Source organism: Hemitrygon akajei, chromosome 4 (assembly GCF_048418815.1).
Source record: "Hemitrygon akajei chromosome 4, sHemAka1.3, whole genome shotgun sequence".
Lineage (NCBI taxonomy): Eukaryota > Metazoa > Chordata > Chondrichthyes > Myliobatiformes > Dasyatidae > Hemitrygon > Hemitrygon akajei.
In genome coordinates, this window is record NC_133127.1 from 182,604,145 (window position 1) to 182,626,381 (window position 22,237).

At 41.6% G+C, this 22,237-nt stretch overlaps 1 protein-coding gene across 1 annotated transcript; it reads left to right on the forward strand.

The window, feature by feature from the left end:
• Positions 1-6,136: 6,136 nt before the first annotated feature.
• Positions 6,137-20,316, forward strand: shox (shox homeobox). The gene is made up of 5 exons (XM_073044182.1): positions 6,137-6,550; positions 10,026-10,234; positions 13,314-13,371; positions 14,328-14,416; positions 17,717-20,316. Exons 1-5 carry the CDS (start codon positions 6,310-6,312, stop codon positions 17,966-17,968), a joined length of 849 nt encoding a protein of 282 aa, XP_072900283.1. The 5' UTR covers positions 6,137-6,309; the 3' UTR covers positions 17,969-20,316.
• The last annotated feature ends 1,921 nt before the right edge of the window (positions 20,317-22,237 follow it).

Below are 22,237 nucleotides of genomic sequence, written 5' to 3' on the forward strand. Positions count from 1 at the left end.
TACATTTTAGCATTCGACTTGCGTTTTAATTGTTGACATTTAAAAAATTTTTCTTTGCCATTAATATAATTATTCTGTAACGTTGTGTTAAAAGACGCGAATGCTGTATCGTCCAAACGATCTGCTACACCACAAAATACAATTTGCAACTTCTCGATATGGCATATAATCTAATAAAAATATTAATGCTTTCCAGAAGAGAAAAAAATAACTAATTGAAGGCCTTCCATTCAAAGAAGTATTCTTGTCTCAATGAAGAGCGACGTTTGCTGGCCTGGATATTTAATAAGCTCACCTTTGTTTTTTTTGAGATACTTACATCCCTGTTGAAGGCTCATTTGAGACCGGGAGCACGCCGTGTCCATTAAGCGGATCTGGATTTATCTTTTTAATCCCCTACCCGCTTCACCATCACACTCTCCTCGGCATTTTTAATCCTCGTTAATTTAATCGAACGGTGAATCGTTAGAGCTGGTGTGTGAATCGTTCCCACATTTCATACAAAATATAAATCTCACTAAGAAGCCGCCCCAACACTGATCGTTCTAGCTACCCTTCCAGTGGTCAGTGCGCCATTCTTTTTTTTATCGCTATCTTCAAAACGTTTAAGGTAGAAAATAAAACGACAATGCAGATGGGGAGTGTTGGTGCGCATTTTATTCTCTTGTGTGGGCTGGCGAATACAAAATATGGCAATTAACTTTATAACTAAAATAGGTAATATCCTTGATCTGTTTTTTAAAATCTTATTTGATTCTCAATGGTGCTCGGTACATATTTAGCAGGTTCATGTCAAAGCTAGTTATTAATTTATTTTGTGTATGTCTATTTTGTTACCTGCTTCAAGTGGTCTCAGTTGAGACAAGTGGTGGTGACTAATCCCTCTAGACACGGGACATGAGTGATTGCACAGTACTGTGGCAATAGGAAGGCTGCCTTTCGATCCGGAGATCATAATTATTTAAAATCAAATGCATTTAAAAATATAAGGCAGCATGGTCGACGCAATGAGAGATTGTAAATGGGTCCTCGTTTATATGAGGAGGCATTAATTATTTCAAATACTATAGTGAATGAAAACATGTTTTCACGTAAATTATATTAAAGTCTCCGGTGAACCAGCCAGTCTATTTGTACGAAAGAATCTGCCCAGAAATTATTCTTCAAATATATATATATATTTTTAAATCAATCACTTCCACGCGAAGGAGATTTGGAGAAGTTGTTTAGCCATAAAGGATCATAAAATATCATTGATGCTTGAAAATCGATTCAGAACAACACCGAAGGGAATTCGTACATGAAAGAAGTGTTTTTTTTTATGAACGGATTTCCCCAGCCTAATAAATACTGGACAGTCTCAAAGAAAATAAAAATTGTACTAAATTTTAACTCTATTAAATAAATATTTAGGCATCAAAGAAGAAATATAAATTTCGGGACATTGTAGTTATAAAGGTATCGATATACTCTTAAACCCCCTAGTGAGTTGGTGGAGTAAGTTTTGATATCTGTTTAATACAGTTGAAAATGAATTCGCCGTTAATACTAATCTAGGAGTCTATTATATTTGAACCCATTGCCGCTGTAAACGGGAGCCTGAGCACGTTCTCTACTCGTTCTAAGGATAAAATAGAAACGGGGGTCTAGACAGGCATTTTGCATTAAGTAAGATAACATTTATTTGAGATCATATATACTCGTTAATCTGCCGAGTGTAACATTGGCATATTACTACTGCACCTCGGTGGACTGAGTATTTTTTGCTTGCCGAACTAGTATTTTATATGGACTTTTAAAAGAACGCTATCAATATTCATTAACGTGTACGACGAAGAGAACATAATCATCTTAACAGTCACAACAGACTAATGGTCGGAGGTGCTTCTTGGTTTTCTAGCAGGGTCACCCTTCGCATTTCAGTCACTGAGACGTTAAAACGCTAATTGACAGATTAATCTCTGGTGAACTGTATAATGCGACTTGTGAAATTATAGCGCGGCCCTTTATTTACTAGAGGTGCGCGTCTTCCGGTACATTATCGTTACATGATTGCGTTGGCCCTTGGAGAACAATAAATTGTGATTAATATTTCACTGAGAATTTAAGACCTATCCCTGTCTTCCTTTCTGTCCTTGGCAAGATCTGTATACTCTTTTAAAACCGGTTTCATCTCTCCGTTTAATTGAGCCATCACGGAGAATATTCTCTTTAACATCCATGTAGTGTACTTGAGCGATGGCCTGTTGGAGGAAGCTGTGAGACTTGTAGCAAAACTGTGCCTGGGTCCCATTTAAATCCTGTATCTTCCTGCGCTGCTTACCCTGGGGGTGTTGTTAGATTGGAAGTCACATGTGTAATCCATGTCAATGGTTCTACATAAGTAATTTTAAAAGATTTATTGGGACGACTTTGAAGTCTGGCCATTATTTAAGTGCATCTCAATCAGAGGACATTATAAGAGTTAATTAAAATTCAACAGCGTTTCTACTGTTATCCAATTTGTCGAACTATGGGATCGATGAAACGATTAAAGATTTTCTTTTGCTGTGTGCTTATGTGTACGCGCGGAAAAGAAACTGGGGAAATTAAGACTAGTCTTTAATTTTATGGCTATCTTTGTTTAGCAAGTTCACGAAAGTCCCTGTTATAACCATGGATTTATGTCCGAGCAGATTTAAACCGAGATGTTAGTAAAAAGAGTAACATATATAAATGTTGGAGGACAATTAATTTATTTCCACAGATATTGCCTAACCTGCTGCTGAGTTCCACCAACATGTGTGTGTGTGTGTGTGTGTGTGTGTGTGTGTGTGTGTGTGTGTGTGTGTGTGTGTGTGTGTGTGTGTGTTACTCTGGATTTCCAGTATCTGCAGAATCTCTTGTGTTTATCGTTAGTAAATAGACATGCGCTTACGTTCACTTATTTCACACTTGTCCCATTTCCGCTAGGATCCATACTGGATCCCAATTAATGTATCCAGTCGCCGGCTCTGAATCATGACAAGGCAAACTTCATTAGCACGGAATTTTACATGTACAGTAAGGACCTTGAATGGCCGGCCCAACACAGACAGCGCAACACTGGCCAGAAAGGTGTCCAACTTAAATATTGCACCAGATATTGCGGGGCCAACGCACAGGTTAAAGGGGGGGGGGAGAGAGGATTTGGAAAGATTATGGAATGTGGATTAACGAAAACTGCGGTGTATGCGGATTTGGAGAGTGGGTAGGGGAAGGGAGACTGAAATCCTTGAAGAGGTTCCACGGGAAATATCAGACGGCTAGGCAGTTTGCAATCAGGCGAAGAGCAAGCTGTTAAAATGTACTTCACACCTCTTGAACAAACAATAACAAACCACTTTATTGAATGCGCGTGTGTGTGTATACTGATCAGCAGGGTTCTTGTTAAAAAAAACCCGCCCGATTGCTTGAAGACGTCAGCTTTTCAAAATAACATAGTTTACTTATCATATGTGAGACATAATAAAGAGGACTGGCGCAAAAGGGGCAACATTAATAACTGAAAATAACGAAGTTAAAGGCGCCAATTTTAAAACGTTTTCGGAGCGATTTTAAGCATTTGGGAATTCAACTCGTTGGTGTTAATTTGAACACGTTCTCTCTGCCTGCGGGGTGGGCGAGGGGGACGTTGAGTGCACTTGTACAGTGTTTCATTTATAACCTGTGTTTTCACTCGCGAAGTTCTAAACGTCACCAAAAACTGGTAGTTCGTCCGTGAAAAATCAGGATTGGGCAAGGAAATGTCGCAGAGATGCGTTGTTTAATCCCGGATAGATAGGCATACTCACCTGTTTAGTTCTGGGACTTCTACTCGTTTCCGCTGAACCCTGTGAAAGGTGTAGCCGTGAAGTACCCAGTTCTGAAGTATGCACCCTGCCCTCTCTTGTTAGAACGGAATTTTACGTCTCAAATTGCGTTCTAAGTTCCAGTTCCAAATTTGCGCACTTTATACTGATCCCGTTTTCTTTCAATAGGTTGATGTACGCAACCCATCCTCCAGAGGGTTAATGTGTACAGTGCAAGTTATGGAAAGGCATTGGGACTCGGATCTCCCAGTTCCGCGTACTTGTGGGAACGATTGCACTTTAGGGCGTTGCAATACTTGGCTCCAATGTAGCGGAATTCTCCTATATTTTACAAAAGATTTTGCTGACGGAAAGACGCAAACAGCACGGAAAGAAGTTACGTTTTGCTCTTTATAAGTAACTCAATAGAAGATTTTTTTTTCATATCAGAGCTCTGGCGATACTGGTTAAGATTCGCGTGCATCTGACCTGATTTTTAATGTGACAGAATGGGGAATGAGTAGCGGTTAAATGCCCTGTGCCCAAGTACTTCCAAATTAAATAAAATAAATTAGAAGATTTTTAAAGGCAATCTTCGCTTTTTAATAGAATTTATTGATTTGGGGGCTCCAAACTGCAATATGTTTTAATGCAATTTCAGGCCAATTTCCTCTCATAATATTAGGTGTGCTATAGGGCAGGAATTGAATTTCTGGCGTTATCCCTACACTACCTTTGAACGATTTGGCATGAGACAGGAACTTTTTCTTGGGGGGGGGGGCGGGTGACAGGGAATAAACAGTATCAATATAGCATATTGTATTAGGAAAAAAATATTCGTCCCTTCTTTTACAATCTCCCCCTTCCTTCCAACTCTCATGATTTGACCAGTTCGGTGTTCTGGGCGCATTTCCCTTGGTCACATTTCAATGTTTGGAGATGAGCAGTTGCTTTAAACAGCGATAAAGGGCGAACTCTGCGAGGATTATTTGTTCATTTGCGGGCATATTGAATTAAGGACTCCATTGCATGTCACTTGTAAAAAGAAATCTATATCGGAGGTGACATATAGATGAAACAATACAATAAATGTCAAGATCAGTAATTGTAAAAGGTAGCAATGATACAGTTTCCCCACTTGTATAAAAAAGAGAGTTAAAATTCATGCGGCAACATTTCGGCCAAATTGAGAACGGCTTTTACTTTTTTTTAAGTAACTACTTCAGTGCAAAACAATGGATTCTTTTATCGTTGCAACTTTTTTCCATGACTTCCAAATCCTGAATCTATACATTGCGCCAAGACATTAAATAAATAATTGTTAGCGATCGGCGCTTTTTTTTAAAATATATGAGCAGTTCCTTGTGGGCTGCAAAACACAAGCAGAGACTGGAATCCATATTTCTGTAACCGTAATAATCAAAAGTTCTGTTTGTATTTATAAAAGATAATTACACTTTAAAAAAAATTAAAACACCTTCAAGCTCTGTTATTCATACGCTTAGAAACTGATACTATTTTATGGCGTTTTAATCGTACAAGATTACTTAACAACTCAAATGAGTATTGGAAGGTGATAATTTGCAATTGGAGTGTCAAATAATTTGAATATGAACATAAAAAGGGCTCATATACCGTTGCATTACCCCCGCACGCGCGCGCTTGCACACACACACACACACACACACACACACACACACACACACACACACACACACACACACACACACACACACACACACACACACACACACACACACACACACACAAACAAAACAGTCGTAATTTTTCTATATACTCCTGCAGGTAAACATCTGTAAAATAGATCAGTAAAATAAAAGGAGCATTGTAATTGTTGGACTACCTGATACATTGTTTGAATAAATAGATGGAAGTATTTTTATTAAAACTTTTTTTCCCCTTTCTTTCAGCCCATTAAAATTCACGCAATTGTTTCCACCAGCACTCGCTGTAATTGTGATGTTGTGAGCGAGCCTTACTCACTCACACCCACTGAACTCGGCACTCTCAGTGATTTCCTATGTAAATAGTTGCCATACGTCTGGGGTGTTTATCCAAGTAATGGGAGCACAATAATAGGGTTGTAATTAAATTAAAAGAATCCTATTCGGTTCCTGGTATATTGGAAGAGGGGAGGGAGGCGGGGGAGAAGGAGGAGGTGGCGGTGAGCTACACAGGTTGCAAGATCCACGCGTCTGAGACGTACCCAGCTGAATAATTGCTGAGGAGATGGAGGGAGAGGGGGGGGGGGGTGGGCTTTGATCGCCAAGTATAAATACTCTGATCTCAAATAGTAACACATAACACCAGGGCCAGTCTCCCTTCGCAACACCCCTTCCAATATCATCTAACAAGGTGCTCAGTAAAATAACAAGTCATCATTACAAACCCATCGGAGGTGGTGGTGGCGGAGGGGGGGAGGAGGATATTTTGCGCCTGGCTTGAAGCCTGCTCGCGGAGAGAAGCGAGCGAGCTCGACATGGAAGAGCTGACCGCGTTCGTCTCCAAATCCTTCGAGCAGAAAAACAAAGATAAGAAAGAGGCGATCACTTATCGGGAAGTTTTGGAGAGCGGGTTAGCTCGATCCAGGGAGCTGAGCGGCTCGGATTCCAGTTGCCAAGACATCACAGACACCAGTCAATGCCCGACACACATTTACAAGGATATAGAGAGTGAGAACGAGAAGGTGAAAGATTTGAATTCGGCCAGAAGTTCTGAAGGTAAGCAGCTCTGTGTGTGTGCGCGCGCGGCGTGGTGTGTTTTAAAATAAATGTCTATACAGCAGTCGATCTCACTCCGAGCAAGTTAACAGTTTTTGAAGAAACAGGAAGCATTCTTGTCGGCCTATACCAAGGCTTTATAGAGAAACATCGGAAATTGATTCCGCACCCACCACGGCCCTTGCACAGAAAAGTTCGCTTACTATTCACTCGGGATGCGGGGAATTGCTCGCCAAAATTCTTGCGGAGGGGGGTGAATGGAAGTATTTACACAGACTATTGGAATGGCGTAGATTACGTGTCCTCTCCCAGCAACCCCCCCCCCCCCCCTCCCGGCCCTCTCCATCCCATCGCTTAGTCTCAAGATATTAACAGTTCAAAAGTGCACGAATTCTACGGACGGCGAAACGCTTCAGACATTGTGGCTGCGTTGCCTTTTCATAGTCGTGAGATTTGGTTTAAAATAATCGCTGGACTAAATAACACTAAAAAGCACCTCCCCTGATCAACAGCTGGGTGATCGAATACCCTTAACCCCAAGAAAATTGTCCTCTTTCAGAGTCGTCAAAGAAACGATCGCAAAATCACTAACATAATTGCGTAAAGAGACCTATTTGAAAACGACCCTTTCACATAGTTTCGACGGAGAAAGTAACCCAATGCTGCTCCTTAAAAAAAAGAATTTACTGTAAAAGTGAAAACAAAGAGAGGGAAAGAGAATGAATATTTTATTCTTCAAATCGCAGAACGCTTGAGTTCTGAATTAATAAATCCAAATGCAAACACGGCCCAATTGTCTACTGCATATGAATATTTGGTACAACGATTGTTAGCCGCCGTGTGCTGTTGCTGATTGGATTCAATTACTTCATGTGACGCCTACCCCCCCCCCCCCCCCAACACACACACACACACACACACACACACACACACACACACACACACACACACACACACACACACACACACACACACACACACACACACACACACACACAAAACGTTGCAGTATCTAATGTGATAAAAAAACAAACATTTTAGCTCTGTAAAGCCTGGCAACCATATCAAATGTCATCAACTGGAATACAAAACGTGCAGAAATTAAACTTCGTATATAAAACGCTGATCGTGTAATAATACTAAGGCCTTTGCTGCTAAATAGAGCAGTTCTGGTGTGCGATATTGTATGCCACATTCATTATGTCCAATACATATTAATATTTCAGTTTAATTCAATTGAAGGCAATAACACATTGTTCGGGCGCTTTTTATTGCCATTCATATCTGTGCTGAATTGTGCCACTGACTTGAAAGAAATCACTGCAGCCTCTTCTTCTAATGCGATTACGGCAGATGATGGAATGAGCAGCAGTCTCGGAGAGATTCTAAACAAGAAGGGCAATCTCTATTGGTGTAAAGAGGATAGTTTATTATGATTCATATAGTTCGGGGAAGACTTGGCGGAGATTCATTTGTAATAGTCTCGGATTTCATCTTTCTGTAACGTTGTTATGGAAAACCCGGGGTTAAACAAACACCGACACTTGGCAAGACAGGATATTGAAAGATCAAAGCATTTCTCATGGCATAGATTTTACTCTCACGATTCTCACCTTCAAGCTAAATTTAAACAAAAATATCCATTAGAATCTGAGCGTAAAATTTTCAATTTGTTGTCATTAAACCTGTTTTGTCTTCCACTCTCTTTTGCATTATGTCCTTATTGAAAGCACCCTCCCGCCAAGAAATAAATACGAACGACTTAAATTCGTTTTTGCATCATAAATATGTGCAGACATTAGATAATACCTCGGGAAATTGTATTGAGCAAAAATAACCCCGTTTCGATCAGAATCAGGATGTGACAGCGAGTGTGAGGCTTTTGCACTGAGACGTGCATTAAAGCCGATCGGGACAAATACCCACAACAGTACGGCACTATCCTGGGTTTTACGGGTCAAACGACAAAGAGAGATGCGGCTGATTTATCAAATTAATTTTTAACTTTTATTTCTTAACTTCTTTCTTTGTAAACGTATTTCGAAATGCAGGGGTCGATAATTAGAAATTAAACAACAGTGGCGGGAATAAAGTGGTGTTGTCTTTATTGTGATAAAGCGGCTATAAACATATCCATCAAGTCAAGCTTTACCGACTCGCACACAACGATGTTATCCTAAATACTAAAAGAATATATTTAGATACTAATTAAAGTTTGCTAACCAGTTCTGCACATGTTAAAACAGTGACACTGGGAACTTAGTCACACACACACACACACACACTTCTCCCCTCAACTAGGCCACCGACGAAATAAACGCACGCCCCAATCTTTGCATTGCAGTTAGTAGGCGAGCCTTTCTTTCAACACGGCAGAAATCGCCCAATGTAACGACTAAGAGATGCGATGATCAGTAATCTAGAGAACGATACTAGAGGGGAAAAAAGTTTACAATATGCTCAGATGGCCGACTGGTGGATTTATTAATAATATGGATATATTTTAGGATGGAACGGGGTGAATTGTCCAGGCGTGCTTTAGTACGTAATATAGACGTGTTATAAAATAAACAGGGCAAGGTGGAAATCCTGCTCTCTCCGATTATTAGGACTCAGCCGTCTGACAGTGTTTGGCAGTTGGAACTGTTGTGTTGTGGAAGAGACTGAAACACAAATGCTATTTGGCACTCGCAGTGATCAAAGAGTGTGTTGTGCGGGTAATGACAGGAGAGGGGGGAAAAACACGGTAAATCCGCACGCGTGTTTATGCTCCGTAATTGGAACATATAGTTTGCTTGTCTGTGCCGCTTTGTTCTTCCAGGAATAAAATGTCAGCGAGACATTTTAAAGGTGAGGCTTCTCTCCCCATCCACCTCTGAGAGACAACGAGACCCCGCTTTTTTAAGAGGCCGCGTCCCTTTTACAGGCCTCTGTCGCGTGAGTCAGTTCTAGAGAGTACACAACAAAACAACCAGATCAGACAGGAGCCAAGATTCGGCTAAGAATAATTCAGGAAGTTAACTAGGGCCCAGCAACAACTGTTCGACCCGCCGCTTTATTTCCTGGGCGATTGTAAATAAAAACAAACGATCCTCATCTGGGAGTTTGTACATTACAAGGTTGGGGGAGCGGGGAACTTCCCAAATAGAGAGAAGAATATCTGCAAATTTGTCATATAAGTTATTGTGATGGTTAATTGATATTTAATTGACTACCCGGCCCCCAACTCCATCAGCACTTTCGATTAAGTTACAACAAACAGATTTATTCAGGCTGCGGTTGCAAATTATGATTACACTGAAATTTATCATGTACTGTATGCATGTGCGAGTGTGTTTGTGTGTGTATTTGTGAGCGTGTAATTGTGTGTTTTGTGTTTGTGTGTGTCTATGTGTGTAAGTGTGTGTGTGAGAGAGAGATCCCCATCCCTTGCCTGCTGCAGACATGGGTTACCAAACAAAATTTTCTCTTTCAGGTATCTATGAATGTAAAGAGAAAAGGGAGGATGTGAAATCGGAGGACGAGGACGGACAAACAAAGTTGAAACAAAGACGCAGTAGGACCAACTTCACACTGGAACAGTTGAATGAACTGGAGAGGCTCTTCGATGAGACTCACTATCCCGACGCCTTCATGAGGGAAGAACTTAGCCAGAGACTAGGGTTGTCCGAAGCTAGGGTCCAGGTGAGCTGGGTTCAATGAGAAAGATCTTAAAGCACACTAGAGTGAGACTTGTTTATGGACACACGCGGTTTACCACAGCCCTCATTAACTTTCAACTTCTGATCATAAGTAGTCATAAAATAAAATTGCATTTAACACTGCAAGTGAAAGTGGAATTGAGGTAAAAGATCAACAAGGGAGATTTTGTTCTGGAAGTAGAGCGCGTTTATGCTGATAGTCCTGTTACGGGTTGTTTACCCTTCATCATTCAAACATGGGGACTCCAAGTCGAAGCACAAATCATACTTCTGTCTGTTTACATTTAACCTCAGACTTTAGGAGACCAAACCCCGAGTGATAAAGTCATTCTCCCCTGAGAAATTCGATATTTTCAAAAGAAAATCAGATCGGCTCATAAATGGGTAAAATGTTCAAACACTGGTTCCTGAATGCGCATTCATCGAATCTAGTATTAACCGAGCTAAGGAGAGGACAAGAGAGAATTGAGCTCTCTGGATCACATTTCGGGAAACACACACTACATTTTATGTGATGACTTGGACGTTAGGGTTGATTAAAAGCAGGAAGCAGCAACTTAACCGAGTAAGTAAGTATTCGCTATACATTGGAAATGATAAATTACATCTCTATAGGAAGTGTACACTTTATACAATACTGGGGGCGCATTAACCACCGGCCAAATTGCGTTTTTAAATTGAAATCTCAGGGGAGGTGTCTAAACCAGACAAATAGATAAACAAGTAGTCGGAGATAGAGAGATAGATAAGGGATAGATTGGACCAGGGAGACAACTACCAGGGTTAATAGCCGAAGAGCGGATTAGCGGCGCGACATTCATTCTCGCGGCAAATGGGGGTCAGCGCACTGACTTGATATAATATAGGCAGATTCGCGAGATCAGATATAAAATTGCCTGCCGTCAGCCGCGCTGGTCACTCGGCGTAATTGAATCTTTTCGTGAGAGAACGAGAGGGGAACATTGTCATTCACTGTGGCAGGCTATGGGGGAATTGCCCGCAGCAGAGGGGATATCTTTCCCGATAGAGGGTAAATATAAATATTCAGGTAGGAGGGGAAGAATATAAGTATCTGGAGACATGGACGGATATAGCGCTCCAGATGAAACAGAAGAATATAACTTTACGGATGGGCGGGGGGGGGGGAACAAGATAACCCTCCCTATATAGGGGAAAACTATAATTCTCCTGATAAAGGACTGTAACTCGTATGGTTAACAGGGGAATATATTAGGTGTAAAAAAAAAAGTGGGATGAGGAAAGGACGACAACAAAATCCATCTTAACGAAATCCGGGTGACTGTGGTAAATATAGGTGTTATTAACCTGCAGCTCTCTGTGTCCTCCGAAGGCTCACCAGGCATCTGTCACCGTGTAATTTAAACTTATGAGAGCAGTGAGGGCCAGCCGGTAATTCAATTACACATAATATATTTTCGTTTATGGCGCGGGTCTAAATTAAATGTCATTATTCACTGTCGCTAATGGAAATCAAAAAGAAATCATATTACCACCGTTTCCAAATCGCAGCATTTAGTGATGCTTAATAAAGAATTGATTGTGTAAAACGGGCTGAAACAATGTAGTTGTTTTAACTTAACATATTTGAAATCGACATTCCGCCTCTAATTGTAATTGATCCGCGCATCTCACGAGATTTAACCCAATGGATTCGACCAACCGTTCCATCTCCCCATTCTCCTTCCGTAAATACTTTATTGCTCTATTTACGCTCAGGTGGGTGTCTTTAGGCATCCAACCGATTAGACGCATTAATGTTCGGCGTGTTTATGTTTAAGTAAGGGCCTCTATCGCCGCCTGTAATTTTGACTAAAACTTTCCCCTCTCTCTGTCTGTCTATGTGTGAGCTGGGGGGGGGGGGCGGCTGGAATTGGGCTGTGTGGTATAACTTTTGCCCTCTTGTCTGAAACCCATAAACCCGTTGGGGAAAACATCCAATGCTCTCTTCTCACACAGTCGCCCCCTTCAAATGGTAAAATAACTCCCACAATTAGTTTGAAAGCTACCGTCAATTTCATGTCAAATTTCACGAGTCCAAATCAACCGAAGTACTTAAATTTGTAGTTCCTTGTAAATTTGTAGCCCCTTCTACTCCGCTGAAGAGTTAGGTCACCTCGATAAAAAGGAACATTTTTTAATAGTGAAAGTTGCAGGGGCCGATCCAGAGGCCAAATAACATTGCGAAAATGTGTTTGATTTGCTGTATATTTAACATGTGTGGAGCTGAAAGATCAGTCATTAGTTGCGATTCTGCACTCTAAGCATTGTGTAATGTTGACTTGGAACTAAAGCGTCCAACTGTATCTGGTAAAACGAGGCAGTAATGACATTGAGGAGAGCCATTATGTGACTCCCATATTTACATTGGCGATTATATCCTAATCCTTACTTTAAACAGTAAATCCCCTTCAATGAGCTCAGAACACACTACAGAGCATTATGAAGGTATCTTGGGTAATTAAACAATGCCGTTTGAAGTTTCAGTGTTCACTAATTATACGATTTCAAATGACCATTATTAAGGCAATTAAAGAGAGCTTCAAGGTATATTTGATCTAGGAAATGCAATTAATATTAATTATCCGCGTGATCATTTGGCAAATGTTGCAGAGATCAAAGGATGGATTTATATTTTTTACACGCGTGTGATGTCTGCTGGTTTCGTCAAAAGGAAGCGTGCACTAGTCCAAGCTTTCGTTTCGCTGTCTATGGACAAAACAAAAAAAAATGATTCGCTGCTGTCAAGTAGAACAACTTTCCGCCGAGTTACACTTTGTCAAATATACAAACAACACTGTTTATTTACTTGATCTCTGCCAAAACAACAAGTTAATTTATGCCTGTCATTTTCTGAGGGTGGTTTATTGAAAGGCCGCAAGATATCGCAGCGGTTTCTGTTATTAGATTACTGACTATTTCACATTAGTGACATACTAGTACAGAACGCGGCCCATCCGTCTTCGCCAGATGACAAAGTGAAGCAGGCAACGTTTATCGATTAATCTCCGGGCCCGATTTTAATTTCTCTTCTTCCTCCGCAGGTTTGGTTCCAGAATAGACGAGCCAAATGTCGGAAGCAAGAAAATCAAATGCATAAAGGTATTGTTTGTCGTGACTTGCAAGATTTCAATCAACTTACCTCTCCCCCAGCCCTCCACCCCGCGGCAGTCGGCTACTTAATTTCGGGATCTCTTTCATAACTCCGCATTAAGGCGAGAATGGAGAGCATTCTATTGAAACACGAACAGTCCCCTGAACTCAGAGAAATATAACTACATTCAACAGAGGGTAGTGGCTGAAACGCGCCAAGGAGATAAATGTGGTTTTCATTTACTGGACCAAGCCTCGGCAAACCTGTAAAAATTCCTGATTAAAATCCCAATGTTCCCTTCAAAACGCGAATCCCTCGAAACCAGATAGTAAGACAAGTTTTTCCATACTCCCGGGATATAAATGTGCAGGAGACTCTCTCAAGATCATTTCCAAAACATTCCCCAGGCCAAATACTTGGTATATTTATTTTCTTTTGTGGAAAATAATTCGAAAACTTTTTTTTTTGGTATCAGATAATTATTGGGCGTGCAGGTGCGATTCTAAATTATGGGTCGGTTCTGGTGGATGTGACAGCTCCCTCTGCATTAATCTGAAGAGCAGAGGAATCATTACCGGTATCCCGAACTATATGTCTAAACACACACACACACACACACACACACACACACACACACACACACACACACACACAATCTGGCTTTGAGCACATCGTATATTGTGGAAGTTTACTGTACTGTAATTGATTACAGTACACCCTGTGTTGTAACAGTTACTGCAGATCAAAGGTGTCTCAGTGACTGTAATGTACTTTGGGACTTTGCAGAATGGACATATTGGATGATCTACAAATATATCTCCACAAATGGTAGGCAGATGTCTCTGTGGGATATGAAAAGCTTAGTCACCAGAAAGAAGAACCCCCCCCCTCCCCACTGTTTGCGCCCAATTTCAAATGGCGCTGTATTAATATTGCCCTCTCTTTTCTCACCAATGTTCATCAGGAGTCATATTGGGAACCGGAAGTCATTTAGACGCCTGCCGAGTTGCTCCGTACGTCAACATGGGAGCATTACGGATGCCCTTCCAACAGGTACTTCCCTTTAACTAAACTGTTAGTCCACCGCGTAGCGAAGCATTTTATTAGGTTGATCGTGAATCTTTTATGAATTGGGAATTGCGACGTTCCCAACGTAAGCGGCCAGTGGCGGCCAGCCTGGATCTCGTGTAACTTGAGGAGTCTTAGCAGTTTCAGTTATTCTTACAGGCATTTAAAATAATGGAAACTTTTTTAAAAAAAGTTTAATATTGTCGCGTAAGCGCTCAATGGCGCCCGGTTCGATAAGCGGAAAATTGAACCATTTCAGTGCGGCCGTTTTTTTTTAACACTACATGGCTGTTTATGCATCACTCGATTTGTCTCTGGAAGGTGTGATGATTTAGTCATTTTCTCAGTGGTTCACGCAACCAACGGTGAACAGCGTCAAGTTCATACATATCACAATTAACGAAAAAAATACAACCCTTCCTGGTCATCCTCTACACATGACTCCCGCCCGAACCCTCTGATAGTTCATCAGGGAAAATCGGTTTCCTTCAACGGTAACATAACACTATAGTTGGAAAATCTGGCATCGGAATCCTGCTTACAATTAATTTCGCGCGCAGCTTAATGAAAGCAAATGGATAAGGAGTTTGGCAGCAAGAAGACAAAACTATCATATACAAAGAGCACATTTTGCTTGGGCCAGGATTATGATCAGATCCAGACTTCCGTGTAATTGACGGAATGAGAACGGCACATGCAATTGGATCAAAACGTCTTCCTTTGGTCTCCCTCTACAAATATTTTGTAACATTCTGCATTGCGCGGTAGAGTTTACATTCTGAATTGCATGGGGTATATCAACCTGCCAAAAGGCGTCACTCGCTTTTCTCTCTGGTAAATTTAATTCCCCCCTCCTTTCACATATTATTTTGGACAGATATAAGACACGACACCAAATGCCAGTTGAACTAAAGGAGCCAGTCTTCATCGTATAATTAATATTTTTCCTTCAATCACATTTCTTTTCCGTAATCTCGAGCTCAGCTGCAAGGCATCGTTAATTATCTTAGATACCTCTCAGGGCGTAGAACACCGAATGCAAGTAAATATTGATTAAAACGCACGGTGTGGATAATGTCCACCGAGAGGTCTGGTTTTGTGCTGTGTCTCTGTCTACCTATCCCTTTTCTCGTTATCTCCGTTACTCTCTCTAGTTATCTCCATAACACTTACATCACCCATGGTTTCTCATCCGCACATACATGTTCGCTGTTTGTCCAGTCCACAGCATAGAAACGAGCCCTTTCGGCCCAACTCCTTTACCCGTGGTGCCTATAAGCACTTGCCCTATTTTTCCCGCATTGGGCTTTCATCTATGCTTTTCCTGTCCATGTGACTTCCAAACACATTTTAAACGCTGTTTTGTATGTGCCTCCATCTGCCTCAAATAGGCGGCATCCATTATAAGGAGTCCCATCACCCAGGTCTTCTCTTTGCTACAGTCAGGGAGGAAGTACAGAAGTCTGAAGGCACACATTCTGCGATTCAGAAACAGCTTCTTCTCCTCTGCCATCAGATTTCTGAATGGGCATAGCAACTATGAACACTACCTCATACTTATTTAATTCAACTATATATATATATATATATATATATATATATATACTTATTGTAATTCAGTTTTGTTCTCTCTATTATCATGCATTGCAATGTACTGCTGCCGCAAAGTTTAACAAATTTCACCATACATACTGGTGATATTAAACATGATTTTGATTCCACTAGCAGCTTGTTAGATCCTCGTACGTGAAACTTAAATGCAGTCTTGAGCGGTAAAATTCCCGTTTCGTCTGCACTCTCTAGTTCTAGAATTCCCCGTCTCGGGATGAGGGTGGCGGTTTGGAAGGCCTTAGTAAGATTCTAACTATTTAGCCTTATCTGTGTCCCTCATAATTTTATAAACCTTCATCCGGTCGGAGAGAAGGGATATAGCGATCTTAGATGTAAATGTTGGCACAACATCGTAGGCCGAAGGGCCTGTACTGTGCCGTACTGTACTGTTCTATGTGAATGTCCAATGTCAAAGTCACCTACTTTCCATTTGGCCTAAACCCAGCCTGTCAGACCTCCCTTTAAAATTCCACCCTTCATCTCAGCTCAGTCTTCCCCTCTTTGCCTCTCTTATTCATTTTTTAAAAATTATCCAGCTCAGTTTGTCTAGTTGGGTGCCTTTGGTTCAGGAGGGGCAGTGAGGAGTTGCACGAACAAGCGATCCCGTGAATCGGATGATAAAAGATTTCTGAAAGTTTGATTCATTTCAATGTTAGAAGGAAAAGGACCTCGGTATTTCAAAGAGGAAGTTACCCACGGCTCCCCATAATTTAGCCAAAATTCGATTACCATTTGTTTGCATGGAGCCTTCCGAGCAAGACGACGAGAGGGATGAGAGCACAATTAGTTTATTTTCCGTCAGTTAGGATTTTTGCAACAGCAAAAGGACAAAAAAGACTACTTCCACTGCAGGGATCGCTCGCTCCCTGATTCCCTTGTCCATTCATCCTTCTCCACTAATCTCCTTCATGGCCCGTATCCCCACAAGCGACAGAAGTGCTACTCCTGTCCATTCACCTCCTCCCTCACCTCCATTCAGGGCCCCAAACAGACCTTCCAGGTGAGACAACACTTCACCTGCAAATCTGTTAGGGTCGTCTACTGAATTCGGATGCGGCCTCTTCTACATTGGTGACACCCGGCGTACATTGGGGCACTACTTTGTCGAACATCACCGCCCCCTCCGCCAAAAATGGCCAACCATTTTTAATTCCTATCCCTATTCCCGGTCCGTCACGTGTGTCCCATGGCCTCCTCATGAAGGGGCAACATTTCATATTCCGTCTAGGTAGTTTCCCAACCTGATAAGGTGAACATCAATTTCTCCTTCCGATATTTTTATTTCTTTTCTCCTCCACATCTCTATTGCCCACTCTGGTCTCTTACCTCTTCTTCTCCCCTGCCTATTCACCTGCCACTGGTGCACCTTCTCCTTCTCTTTCTCCTATGCTGCATTCTCCTCTCCTATCAGATTCCTTCCTCTCCAGCCCTTCACCTTTCCCACCCACCTGGCTTCACCTAGCACCTTCTAGTTTGTCCTCCTTCCTTCCCTTCCCCTCTACTTTCCAGTCCCGATGAAGGGTCTCGGCCCGAAACGTCAACTGTTTATTTATTTCCATAGATACTGCCTGAGTTGTTGAGTTGAGTTCTGCCAGCATTCTGTGTGTGTTGCTCTGGAGTTCCAGCATCTGCAGGATCTCTTGTGTTTAAAAGCTACTTTCTCTATCTATCCAGGTTCAGGCGCAGCTACAGTTGGACGGAGTGGCGCATGCGCACTCACACCTCCACCACCACCTGGCGGCGCATGCGCCCTACCTGATGTTTCCTCCACCTCCCTTCGGACTGCAGATCGCCTCGATCGCCGAGTCCGCCTCGGCTGCCGCTGCCGCCGCCGCCGCCGCCGCCGTCAAGACGAGCAGCAAGAACTCAAGCATCGCTGACCTAAGGCTCAAAGCCAGAAAGCACGCCGAGGCCTTGGGACTCTGACAGTTAGCGGAGACGGGTCGCCACCACCTCCATCATGCCCACCACCATCACACCCAGTGCCCGACTGGTGATCAGTGCCAAAACTATCAATTTCAGAAACTCCTCTGTCAGTATCAACAGTTGCACTACATAATGCAAATGCAGGAGCCCCGAATGGGAGAAGGTAGCAGCAACTGCATGCCCGGATCTCAAGAGCACTTCTAAAAACAAAATCACTAAAGCTCTCTCAGAGACAGAAACGCAAAACAAATACTCGATTCAGACACAAAGGGGCGAATCCCACTGTGCCAAAGGGCAAAAGGGCACGGACTGGTCTGGGTCAGAAAGACCACCCCTCATTGCTATTAGGGGGTACGATTTACGTGGCGGGTTCGGAGCATTTTCTCTTTAAATTGGGGGCGAGGTAGACTCGGCCATAGATACAACCTGTGTGTGACCTCGCGTGTATCTGTGCCTCTGTATGTATATGCACATTTGTATAAACATAGATGGGGGTACGCAGTCATTGATTTAGATCTGAGCGAACAAAAACAAAATTGCTGACATTTTCTTGCGAGTTGGTGGGGGGGGTGGATTTGGAGGAATGGCGTTTTAGCCTGGTTTGGAGTTGAAGACTTGATATTCTAACCATTCATCTCGCCTTTGAGTTTATCCGCGCTCATGGTGACACCGAACGGCATAAAACAAGATGTGAAACGGTAACGAGGAACTCTCATTACATGACCTGTCTGGGGCTGGTCTCCATTTGAAACAATATAACCAAGAGCGCTTTCTCTTTCCTATATAAATAACTACGGACTGAAGGCAGATTTAACCGCTCTTACAAGGCGGCTCTTCCAATGCTAAAGGACTGTTCACCGCGAATAACACACCATTATATATCTATATATAAAACTGTTGGATCTTGAGGTGGTCACAGACTTATTAAGGATGTCAGAAACCTGAAGACGAATTGGTTCTTCAACGAACGAACCGAAACATTTTCTTGCAGGAAGCAGCAATAAATATTTCTTTTTTTTTCTCTCTCACTCTCTTTCCTTCCTCAAATGAACTCGACATTTCTCGAGGAGGTTCCTTGAAGTACTTTGACTGGATAGTTGGGCTTTTGGTTTGCAGTCAATTGGTACTCCAGCAGTGACTCTTAAAATGGGAGCTTGCGATAAATAAAAGAACATCCTCGAATGTTTCCTTTCCTCCAACTGATTTTTAAATTGTTTACAATAAAATAAAGATAAAGCGCAGAGGGGGAAAACACAGACAGCATGGTGGATAGAATCTGTTTTCTAAACATTAAAAAAAAACCTATTTGAAGTAACGGGTACAGTGTAGATTAAACGGTATCGATGTCGGATTTGATGGTAGCAACCTGGAGTATTTAAGTGTTACAAAGAAGCATTTCATGACTTTTTACGGTGGAACGCAATTAAGTGCAGTAAAGTGCAATACTGTAAATATCAGAAGTAGTTGTCTCGTAGTAACTCGAGAAGGAGCAATCGCTTGGTCTTTGTAGGCTCAAGAAGCTGGTGGGTTGCTCTACGATCACCAAAATCAACAAAAAGAACCAAATTCGTATCTCTCTACAGGGCAATTACTGAGTGGTATCTTTAAGATAAAGTAGCTAAACTTTTTTTTTCAGTTGGACGGGTGGGAGGGAAGGGTCTCTCACGTGCCATAATTCTTGGAGCTAAGCTCGATTAAGTGTGTAAAACACGGCTTTCTACAGGTCAGGTTTTTAAAAAGCAAAATAACGGTGACGTGTAACAAAAATTAGAGGAACATAATTTTACACCGTGAGCAAGACGTCAATGCTTATGTTTAATGTCTGATACCTACAGCCGTAAAGCCCGCCGCACTGTTATAATCCCAGCACATGAACGTTTTTTTATTTATTTCTTGTATTTTAAAATTTTTATAAATGTGATATATTTTATTATGTCGTGTGTAAATGTCACTTGCTTTGCCTTTATTTTTATATTTTCAATCTTGCTTTGCGAATTTCTGAATGAGACAGGTGTAATTACTTTGCATCGTTTGTAATGTTAAATATAGCAAGTTGGAGTTTACAAATATGAATAAAAAATCATTTCAGGGATGCAGATAATAAATAATAATAATGAAACATAGCGCCAGATTGACACACTCATTGCAAGATAAAACAGTAAACCAGTGGTATGGAGACTGAAGAAATGTATTCGTTTTGTGATTATTTGCAAGCATGCCTACACATTCTGATTTACAACACAGTTCTATAACTTAGAGTCCAGAGTGTATTTTGTTGGATCATCCATATTATGAATGTACACCTTGTACATGTGCAGTTGAAAATAAAATTTAAAATATTTGTATAATGTTTCGTAATAGTCATTCAACATCTTTCGTTAAATGCTTCTTTACTTCTGAATTGTAGTTATTTTTTTAAGACCATAAGACATAGGAACAGAATTAGGCCACTTGGCCCATCGAGTCTGTTCTGCCATTTCATTATGGCTGATCCATTTTCCCTCTCAGCCCAAATCTCCTGACTTCTCCCCGTATCCCTTCATGCCCTGACCAATCAAGAATCTATCACAAAGACTTGGCCCCCACAGCTGTCTGTGGCAAAGAATTCCACAGATTCACCTCTCTCTGGCTGAAGAAACTCCTCCTCATCTCGGTTCTAAAAGGAGGTACCCTATTCTGAGGCTGTGTCCCCTGGCCTTAGACTCTCTCATCACAGGAAACATCGTCTCCACATCCACTGCATGAAGGCCTTTCACCATTCGATAGGTTTCAATGAGGTCACCCCTTATTCTTAAATTGATTTAAACGTTACAGTTCCGTTTCTTGTTCGATTTCACAGAACTCATTCCCACAATTCAATCTGTCCCGCGCTGTACACGTGGTTCAGTCATAAATTGAACAACCTTCTTCATATTTTTAAATCCAACGGATGTCACTGCAGTGGGAGATTATCCAAGCGGGAAAAACGATTGTTCACCTTCGGCACTTATCTTTGGCAACTCTAAAACACCGGTTGTATGTAAGTGTCCTGAAGAAGGGCCTCGGCCCGAAACATCGGTTGTTCATTCCCCTCCACAGATGCTGCCTGACCTGCTATCACTTTGTATGTGTTACTCTGGATTTGCAACATCTGCAGAATCTCTTGTGTTTATGTAAGCAACGAGGTGGGTTTTCTGCGACCTCACCGTTGTTCATATCGCTAGTCTGCCCTGGTTGGCCAAGGAAGGCAATTTTGTACAATTTTCAAACACGTTGTTTGCAAAAAAAAAAAATATTTCCACGAAATACTATTTCCCTTTGGACAAAGTTTTCGGTTATGCCATTGAAACATTAATGAAGCAGTGAACAAAATGGATTAATAGATCTCAGGAAAATGGATTGCACGGTATCGAAAGAAATGGACGAACGCCAGTCCACAACAAGACGAACGATGTTGTACGCTGTCCAAAATGCCACGTGACTAAAATAAATCTAGTTTCCAAAGTCAACGCTTTCCAATTGCCCTGTTCTCTGCTGCATGCCAGAAATGAACATAAAGTAACATAAGTGAACGTACATTAGCTTAATCGTTGGTAGTAATGCCCCTACACATCCGTGGCTACTGCTGATTCTTCGGATGTTACCGGTTTACGTAAAAGTTCAGTTTATTTGTATTGCAGGAGACTGAAGGCTCCAGTTTAATACTCGAGATTAATATCACAAACCTGAGGTACTTTTTTCGCATTTTTGTTTTCTTTTGCCCAATTTCATTTCATTCAGTGATGCTGTATTCGGATAGCAGGACCTTTGTTACAACTGAGCTCTCTCATGGCTTGTTTTAGAGAAACTGTTAACAACTATTCCACCGGAGGGAGGAAAATCTGTGCAGGAGGTCGACGATACACACAACTGTACCCGACGTATTTCGCAAGTTGGTTCAATGTGAGCGGTCGTCAGCTGACAGAAGTCGCCATAGGTTTATTTGTACTGCAAGAAAGGGTAGAGAGACAATGATTATAATTCAGGAGTAAATGTCATTAGGACAATTCCCATTTTCTAGGCGGGCAAATAAAAATGAAAGCTCCGAGTGAATTATCTATAGTCTTCTTCCGGCATTACACAACGGGCAAGAATTTGCCGAGAAAATAATGGTGAGATTTTCACTCGCTGTTATTTATGTGGCAGTCACACAACAATTTAAGGCTAGGGCTGATTCAAGGTCAGACACAACAATCAGTTATTCTTATTTGTTGTCAGGTCTCTGTTTATTTTTTGAAAATACAGTCTGCT

Bases quoted from the DNA above. Each gene is read 5' to 3' on its own strand.
- shox (XM_073044182.1), top strand. From the start codon at position 6,310: ATGGAAGAGCTGACCGCGTTCGTCTCCAAATCCTTCGAGCAGAAAAAC. The intron at 6,551-10,025 runs GTAAGCAGCTCT...TTTCTCTTTCAG, and splicing joins TTCGGCCAGAAGTTCTGAAG to GTATCTATGAATGTAAAGAG. The intron at 10,235-13,313 runs GTGAGCTGGGTT...CTTCCTCCGCAG, and splicing joins TGTCCGAAGCTAGGGTCCAG to GTTTGGTTCCAGAATAGACG.